Here is a 10,000-nt window from a genome sequence, read left to right on the forward strand (position 1 = left end):
GTCTCCGTAAGTGCTGGCGGCCTCTGACGGGCAAAATACCCTGACCACCAGAAATGATCGGCCTTTGTTCGGTTTCCCTTTCCTCTTTGTCTCTCGCACTCTGTCTTGCACATACTTACACTAACACACACACACACACACACAGGTGAACGTGAACTGCGTGACACAAATGATTCCGAAAATAAAGTACAGTGATCAACCACATTAAGGCCCTAATACATGATGGCATTATATTTACACACAGCAACCACTGTGGTCACCTCAATTTGACAGAAGACAGAGATAGAGACTGCACTAGTTCCCAGGATATTCGAAGGCAAAACAGAAAGAGCCCTTTTAAATTCCTTGCTATCATAGGCGAGTGACTCATGAGACTCTTTCTGTCTGTGTGCTGAAACAGTCTCTCTCTCTCTCTCTCTCTCTCTCTCTCTGTCTCCCTCTCTCTCTTTCTGTCTCTGGTTTGCTGCTGAGAATAGCTCTACCTTTCTAGTTTTTATGCTCTGCTATAGATAACCCATGCTGCACAGCACTACACAGCCAGGACTAACCCCCAAGCTCTCATTTCTTACACCGAACCAGTCACTTCTGATTAGATCAAAATATAGTAACTGTTTGAAACAACGCACACACACAAATAATCTTTGCATTTCAAAACTAACCCTGCCCATGTCACCGTTACAGGGCAGAACTAACACAAAGTATTTGTGTTGCAATAAAACATCCAAGAACCTACATGTAATGGAAGGGCCATGAATGAGCATAGCATATCCACTGCCAGCTGTTTGTGATAAGCGGAGAAACCACAGCATGGATGTTTAACTCTCTTTGGGCACACCTACTGTACAGGCTATTAAACCTTGCTCAGAGTGGTTTGGAGACGACATAAAAGAGACTGAGGTTACTCACGTCGAGGTTCCCGTGGGCCGTCCACTGTCACTTTGATTGCACGGTGGTAGGTTGCTACCTGAGGTGGTCCAGTGAAAACTGTGATGGTAAGGGTGAAGCTCTTTCCTAAGTGAGAGAGATGGAGAAGAAGTCAGTATGTGTTCTGGAAACTATGACATGAGCCTAACACGGCAGTGTCAGAATAACTGTGTAAGTAGCATACTGGTTTAAGGAAAAAAAATCTGTGAACAATCATATTAATGCTGAAGACATTAACATGTTAAACTCTATTCGACATTCTTGCCAGTGCTTTGGAAAAAAAAATTTGCTGAATAAAAATGAAAAGGGGCATAATCGTTGCTATTAGTTTATGTAGCCTATATTGACAGACCGCGCAGAGCTTAGATGGACAGGCAAAATGTGTCAACAAAATCTTCTCGCGGCATTGTATTCCGGACTGCCAGAGTGGCTGGACGGTCTGCTGTTAAACTCAAGCTGCTAGTACGCGCAGTCAGCCTTCTGTGCACATCGCAACACGGAGGGACACGGACTGCCACTCGCATCCAGTCGCATTCCACTTCCCACTCCAGTCGCCATTTGAAGAGAGATAAATAAATCTCCTTCAAAGAGATTGTAGGCTATGTGTGGGAAATGAGCGTCTCGGGGTGGAGTAATTGACTGCAGAAATGAAAGGTGCTCTTAATTCGCAGACCGGAGCGTTTTCCATTCATCAGTCTGCAACTATTTAAAGTGTAACATTTACAGGAAAAATGTGAGCGGGCAGGAGCCAAGCCAAGAGGAAAAGAGAGGAACGGGACAAGGTTGGGCAAGAATGTAAGCTATGCGAGATGTATTTTTTTTCTTTTTTCTAAAAAAAGGTGTGTAAACAGGCAAACCAAAAGTCTGAATTAATACTGAGCCTCAGGGCAGGCTGTTTGTTTCTTTAATCCTGAAGTGACTGCACAAAATTACATCCGGAAATGGCTGAAATGAATTAGCTTTCATTTCATAGCCCATGCCATTACATAGGCTACTATACCTCCTACCCTTGCAATTATTACAAAATCATCCACTGAAATGCTTGATAACAGAGACAACTTTTTTGGTGGCAGTGGAAATGACCGAAATATATCACGATAAATTCCCGTTTTGGATTCACCTGACAGTGATTATTTCAGTAGCAGAATTATGAGGCGCAATCATACACGTTTGGTTACAGAGATGAGGGTACCCATGATTGCGCACCCATTTTTTTCTTTAATGAACTCACCACGGCCGCTCCTGCCCACAAACCGCAGGTCGTTGAATCTGGCCACCTGGTTCTTCATCACCGCAGACGCGTTCCTCAGCTCCGCCGAATAATTTTCGTCGTTCCCAGCCATCACGGTGACCAAAGTGCCATCAGGAACATCACCAAGGGCGACCACCTTCGAAGATATGCCACAGTCAGGGACAGCATGCGTACAATGAACCAAACACCACAGACCGTAAAAACCACATCATATGCTCACCATCAGGGTTGACTTGATTTGTAAGTTTTATTAAAACTTCTTAAATATTGACTATATTAGATGCAACATATGCAGATGCAGCAATGCAACATATAAGCCATCTAAAATAAATAAATAAATAAAGATTTGTTTAAAAAAATAAGAAAATAAAAATAAAGACAACCTCTTAATACCGAGAAGGTAAAATAAGGCCTATTAACTTCATGTAATTGGTTAACACACCTACGCTGCATATTGCTATGGTATTAAAGGCAGCCAGCATATATTTAGCTATACTGTGTGCTTGGGGAAATATGGATAAAACTCAAATAATTTAATGCACTGTAGACTAATTAAATAAAATGGTTATATTCCAAGATCTACACACATCTTGAAAATTACTTTACTGCATTTCAAAATCCTAAGCATGACTGATATGCCACAAGGTGTCCATACCCTGACCACACGCCTTTGAACAGTGTTCAAATAATGTTTTTTCCAAATATATAATAAAAGCCTAATAATAATAATAATAATAATAATAATAATAATAATAATAATTTTGTACATGTATTATTCATCTTCAATATGACATAGCCTACCCATCATGTGAGCTACAAATTTATGTGAGAAATGAAACGTTTTTGTTTTTGTTTTTTTCTCCTGAGGTGATCTGTAGAATTCTGCCAGGTTTCTGCAGTTATTTAATGATGAATATTCTGTAGGCTACAGTAGGCTATTATTAGACGGATTTCTGCACAAAGCAGGCTAAGATGCATCTTTTTTTTTACGCAATCCAAAGTTTCAACAGTAGTGTAAACACAATTGTTAGTATGACAGAATCTGTGTCAAAGACAGTTTTCAAAATGGTAAAACTGTAGCCTACATTTTAATATTGTTGAATAGTCATTTGCCACGTTAAGTATTCTTTAACTAAATATGTCATAAAAAAATATTGCTCACCTTGAAAGCCACAGGTAGGGTTTTGTTGCATCTCCAATGTGAGGGGAGTACGGAGCACAGAAAGTTTGGGCTGTCCGTCCGAACAAGCTCTCCGGCGTGGTCCGCTAAAACGTCCACAACAGACCGCGCCTCTGGTCTGGTCCTCAGCGGTCCCGGGGTGCCCATGCTGCCGTTGTCTATCTTGCAAGGGAACGACGTCGATGGCGGCGTGAACCGTCTGGTAGTTGTTGGGTCTACGGGAATATGCATCACAACACCTTTGGTGAATGACACCACACAGACTAAGTCTACTTTTAACTTTTAAAGGATGGTTCTTGTCCTTCCTCTCCGGGGACTCTGAGGATCTACAATGTCCAATGAAGTGACGAAGACCCGTGGGCAGAGCCTCGACTATAACCTATTCAAAGTCCGTAAGTCTTCTGTGAGACACGGGGCAGTTTGCTTGGTTGCTGATTCAATACTGTGCCAGTTGTCTTGTTTCGCTCTGGCTTCAGAGAAAGTAAGAGCTCGCTGTTCCAAGCCTCTCCTCTTGTTTGTAGCGGTTTACTTTTGAGTTACCCATGCAAATGCCAATGCTCTCGCCGCCAATTGCCTCATCGCCTGTGGCTGTATGTACGTGGAACAACTGGCTGTTTAAGTCAACGAAGGTACAGTTATTTCAGTCTTAACAAGGGAGGCAAAAACACTTAAGATTGTGCTATGAATGTCCAAGGGAGGCCACGTAAAAGTAGGTAAGAGTATCGTAAAGTGTCTACAATGTAGGCTGCGTTCAAAGTAACACCGTGAATGTCCAGGTTGGTTTTGCCCAATATACCACTTCTGATGCTATTGAAGCTTCCAGATATTACAAAGTCCGAAGCTTTAAGATTTCCGAGGCACTTGGGTGTTTAGGGTCGTCTAGATTCGATTCAGAAAGAAAGATGTTTGTTGAGTTTCAGTGGACGTTTAACGTGTTGACGTCCCCTTCAAAACAAAGCGGTTTCAGTAAAGGTCCTCTTGGAAATAGTAATTTGTGCTCTTCCGTCTTAGATGCGAGTATCCTTAAAGTTTCCGACCAGTTGGACGTAACTATAAGTTCCGAGATGTGCTATGAAGTTTGATATTTTCTGAAAAATACAGAAAAGCAATCTTAAAAACGTGTAGCCTAATAGATGCGACGTCCCCCTGAGGAGGTCCCAAGACTGAGTGCGCGCTGTAGATTCAGTCGTGTGTCAGAGAGGAGTGCTGAGAGATTATTTACTCAAGTCACTTTAGTGTTTAGTGGTTGGGAGTGTGGCGACGACTTCCACCAATGAATCGACTGGGCTGGGCTATCATTAGACCAATCAAACTCTCCGATTTAGACAGAAAAGCGAAAGCTTTCCAAAGTATCCCTGGCCGGTTGTATGAAGTATGAATTATTAATATTCGTTTTTATTTGTCAGTTTTTCTGTATCTGACTTTGATTTTCCAGAACTGTCTTTCAGTTGTTGATTGACCTTTTAACTTCGTTTGTGTGGAAATTCGATTGTGACTATAGCGTGTCAGAGGAGCAATTCTCGGTTCTTCTTTGATCTATGTTCTTTTACTAAATAATACCATAATGGCTGGGGCTTCTCAGCAGGCCCATTTGATCGAGATTCCAATAGAATAGCCTACATTGGCCTAGCCTACTATTGTTTTCTAGATTTTGTCTTAAATATTCAGCGCAACTGTCTTACAAATGGCCCTCTGTAAAAAGGTTGTTGTATATCAGTCTCAACGACAGAAACTAGGTCTGCTTGCAATCCAGTTAGGACAGTAGGATGCATTTCGGACACCGTTGCAGGTGCACCCTACCTATGTCATGGATGAGAGATTTTATATTAAAGTAAATCAGACCAACCCCGTGAGAGTATTATCTTTATAGGCTAATAAGGAAAATAAATAGGAAAATAAAACATTTAATTTGGTCTATTTGCGAATTTCCTATTCTTTGACATTAAATGAATGACATTTTCTTTCGCTTTGAATTTAAATTATAGGGTGCTTTGATGTTTTGAGAATTATTTCATGTTTTAAACTCAATAGTGAAACCACAGTGCGAGGGATTTTATAATACTCTTATTGTCGATATATAAATGTCATTAACATGGTGTTTTGCCTAATCAAAGCAATGATTCACATCGGCACATGCCAATCTATTATTATCAATAAAATATCACTATAAAATTAAGAAATTAATACATAACGTTATGGCCTATGACTTAGGGCCTACATTTAAGAGAAATTTCATGAACAGAAATATGCCGTCGACAATCCTAAACGCAGAAACGAGAAACATATTTAATTGTCTTGTCTATCGGTGGCAATCGATTAGTGATGAATGCGATTAAGTGATGGCAAACCTTGAATTAAATAATAGTATGAAAGATAGGCTATTACCTAGTTGTATAGTAAAATTAGTCCTGTAATCACACCTTGTCTGTAACACCAATTATTAAGCTTAATACCAATTCCATGGAACACACCCTTCCCCGCCACCTACCTAAGCAGTTCAAACATTTCACCGCTAGTTGGCGTGTTTGTCGTTTAAAACTAGAGCATGGTTCAAGTAAGGATGCTGGATGAGACCGAGGAGGACGGAGAAAAGCGAGGGTGTTTGATGATAAGAGAGAGGGCGAGGGTGAGAAGAGTTAAATGTTGTTAAGATGCAGCTCATTAAGAGTGCATCATCATCATATTGCACATAGGCTATATAGGAAAACGTATTAAATGTTTTTTTTTCCCGCACCTATCAATAGTGCACAAGACAAGAAAACACATAGTTATATAATCGTGAGTTTTGGTCCGTATCAATAATTTAATTATTATTTACTACAATTATTGAGCCATTGAAGATAAGTTATTGCTGTTTATGCCGTGTATTTTGCAGATTAGGAATATCCACTCAGACTAATCAATGCAGATCAATGCAAGAAATAAAAGACAAAAATAAGAATAGCATGCATATATGTTTATTTAACTAGGCTAATCTAAATTCCATTATGCTAAACCAGGTTCCGCATGTCCCGTGCTAAATGAGGACTTGACTTGACATCGTTTTTATTTAAATGGGAAGATAATGCACTGGATGGTTGAAATGATGTAGAAGTTCATATTTTAAGTTTATGAAAGTATTTTTGCTTTTTGTAGGCAAATATAAACAATTATGATTTAGAGGCAAATTATTCTTGTCCAGCTATGATCGAAACAAATGTACAAAAAAACATTATCTGCAAAATGTACGCTACTTCTGCTTGCAAAAATATATTCCTCTAATCAAACTAGAAAGCTAATGACCTATGCTGTGTTAGCATCTTCATTTTTACCCTCTTGTGGCCAGGTGCTATTCTGAATAATTCAATACAAATATGTAGCCTAGATACGATACAATGGATTTCTCAGATATTATGAATTATTATTTTAATTTTATTTTTTATCAGACTTTGGCTCAGTATAAGAGCTAAGGTCGTTGTCAGCCAAACTGATGCACATGTACTGCTGATCCCTCAGACATGGGGCAAATGTGTAAGTGAGTGCGTGTGTATTTGTGTGCGTGTGCTCTTATGTGTTTTTATGATTGTGTGTCGCGGTGCTGTGCCTGTTTATGTGCTATAGATAGGCGTGGGCGTTGTGGGAAGAGAGAGAGAGAGGAAGGGAGGGCTTGGGGTTTTAGGTTTAGTTTTCTTCATTATTCTGATGCAGGGCACGGTCGACGCCAAAGGCTTGCGGAGTCAGTGGCGGGGATATGGGATGAGAAGATTACCCTTTTACGCATGCCAAGGACGCGACGACCGAGGGGAAGTCGCATGGGTTTATAGTATATATTTAAGTATGGAATGAAACACAGAAGAATTAAGTCAGCTGTAGATCAAAACGTTCCATGTTTTAAAAATATATCCAATGACCGTAAGAAATATATCAATTATGAACAGGATGTCAATTCAGCCATTCATTTCCAAACTGCTCTGAGTCTAAAATCCAGACAGAAATTCTGCTTAGAAGAAAAATTAAATAAAAGTGTTACACAAAAGTGTATATACATACATTTTTCATCTTACTTATATTTTTAGTTAGAAAACGGATGCAAGATATGATTCATTTTAGTTTTCAATGTTCTACATATAATGTATTCTTCACCGAATGAATTACAGATCTGATGCGCACCAATAATACAAACATTATACATAATTAGAAAGAATGAAGAGTTAAAACGATCAATTCATTTGGAACTGCTGATAGTCTTCAAAGTAGGACCACGCAGAGACGTGTCCTTTGTGGGTCTAATGACTATTAGTGTCCGCTCTTTTGAGATGTAGAAAGCAAGGCCGGGACAACGACATCGGTGATATTTCAGCTCATCTGTTTGTTATTAATATCTAACCACACGCAAAACAGCTCTGCGCGCCCTGTCATATTTAGACCCCTGCATTTCAGCCAGCAGTTTCTACAATTTCAGTCGCACAGACTGGGAGTGGAGAGGCCGCCATGGCCTTGAACGTTTTTTAATGATCCGGGCGGGCGAGGCTGATGTGCAGCCTGACTTGTTCTGTGATATTCAATACATCAAAGCTAAAGCACTTTTTACCCCTATTTTTCATTCGGCACCAACACCAGTGAATTCTCAGATTCGGCATCCATCTATTGTCACCAACACCTCTTGGTAGGTTTGATATGACTAATAAGTTTCTCTGCTGCCACAAGTTTCAACTATACAAGGGGGTAACACACATCATTATCATGACCTATTTTCTGTCTACCAATCAACAGAGAGGCAAATGTCATGGAGAGGTCTCTTCATTTGCCAGGAGCATTATGTTGTGTGTCAATGTTTTTAGCTGTTTGATATAGCAGGTGCAGTTATTTGATGGACTAGTGTTTTGCCCTACTGTCTTTCAGACACAATATCTGTCACTGATGACTAGAATAGCCTAAATCAGACCTAAGTAAATAATAATGTTCCAATCCAACACATTCTATTCTGTTGTGGCACTGTGCCCTGCCCCATGTACTTTGGTTGTATTTCTTATTATGTATTCCAAAAGGGAAGCAAAGCATTCACATGCTATTTGGAAGGGATGGACGTATAGACATGACAGACTCTGGGTGTGCAATCTTCAGGCTGGTCACAGTCAGTGGTCAAATCATACAGAAAGTAGCTTGTGATTTCTGAAGTACTTTGAATACTTTTGCTGTTCTCTCTCTCTCTCTCTCTCTCTCTCTCTCTTGCTCTCTCTCTCTCTCTTTCTGACACAATCACTGACTGTCACCATAGCCTGTTTCGCTTCAAATTCACTATACGTTGGTATTCACACTAGCCACCTCTTCCTTTTACTTTTCTACTGCTTTGTAGGTCATAACCAACAGTGGCAGAGCCTGGCACCATCCCACACTCTCAACAGTCAGAGAAAGAGAGAGAGAGAGAGAGAGTAAAAGAGAGAGAGAAAGAGGTGAGGGTGAGGAGAAGAGGGTGACAGATGACATAAGACAAAGATCCCTATCTTTAGTCATCTTGGCGGTCACACATTTATGTACATTTACAAATTATAGAGGGAACAGCGGCTGAACCCACAGAACACATTCCTTCCGAAAAAATCAGGACTCCTATTTCAGCTGGGGGTTTTCCTGTTTAGCAGAAATGAGAGTTTTGAATGGCAGACCAATGTGAAATGGAATTATGTTTTCCCCACACACTGTAGTTGCAGTGAACCTTTGCAGTGAACATTTTTAAACTTATAATGGAACTTTGAATGTGTTATTTGACATCCCTTTATCCAGATCAAGACATCAATGGAATGGTTACTTTGTGAATTACAAAGTACATTTTGGGGATGGGGACCAGTGACAGTGAAGGTATTGAATATCTAGTCTTCTACACAGGGGGGCTAAGGACTAATGCCATAAAAGAAGCCATTGTGGATGAGATTTTATTTATTTCATTGTATTTGTTTAGTTTTTTCCTCATGAATGTTCTTTCCTTTGATAGCTGATTCAACATTTTTGGTATTGGGACTGAAGGCCTTGCTGAACTAATTGTGAATGTCCCTCCTTCAGATGCATTCATTCTCTTTGTCATGATTTTCATCAAGTCCCCCACACTACACTCAAAACGACTTTACATGAGTATATGTGTTTCAAAAAAATATTATATTCTTTTTGAATCCATATCCACATCATATACATCACATTTTATACAATGGATGAGAATGAGGTTTTCCAAAACTAACAATTACTAAGTACACGTGGCTGGCTGAAATATTGCCCTGTCTCTCTACATGGCTGCACTTATTCCAACTACCTTTTTTAGGAGGTGCCAAAAATAGCATGGGTCTCATCGATTAGGTTTGGGACAGCAAAGCCTTGGGAGACAGTTTGGCTACTGCATGGCAAGACCAGTCCTAGAAAACATCAGCGAACTGTACCCAATGGATTCAGACTGAAGGAAGCCACTAAAATGAAGGATGCCGCAATGATCTGGTATAGGTCTTTGCCAATTCATGACTACATCCTTTCTGAATTGAGACTCTTCCAAATTCAGTCAGATCCACCTGTATCCCTTAGAGTGGTGTGAAGGGGTCCACAAATACACAGTATTGGGCACCCTTAGGTTAATGCATAAGAAACTGTTGGTACCGGTGTTACCAATTTTAGCCTCAGACAGT

The 10,000-nt window shown here is 40.0% G+C and overlaps 1 protein-coding gene across 3 annotated transcripts in view; it reads right to left on the minus strand.

Annotated features, from left to right (window-relative positions):
• Positions 1 to 10,000, minus strand: part of runx3 (RUNX family transcription factor 3) — a 58,430-nt gene that overhangs the window by 33,462 nt on the left and 14,968 nt on the right. For all 3 annotated transcript variants that reach the window (XM_076299632.1, XM_076299630.1, XM_076299631.1), the window contains exons 3-5: positions 3,339 to 3,571; positions 2,156 to 2,312; positions 907 to 1,011 (exon numbers count right to left, since the gene is read on the minus strand). In XM_076299632.1, coding sequence (XP_076155747.1) covers positions 907 to 1,011; positions 2,156 to 2,312; positions 3,339 to 3,571 — 495 coding nt within the window. The remainder of the gene's footprint in view (positions 1 to 906; positions 1,012 to 2,155; positions 2,313 to 3,338; positions 3,572 to 10,000) is intronic.

This window comes from Alosa pseudoharengus, unplaced genomic scaffold, assembly GCF_046254945.1.
Source record: "Alosa pseudoharengus isolate Yale_2024_CS ecotype anadromous, Long Island Sound unplaced genomic scaffold, YU_APseudo_1.1 YU_APseudo_1.1_scf_22, whole genome shotgun sequence".
Taxonomy (NCBI): Eukaryota; Metazoa; Chordata; class Actinopteri; order Clupeiformes; family Clupeidae; genus Alosa; species Alosa pseudoharengus.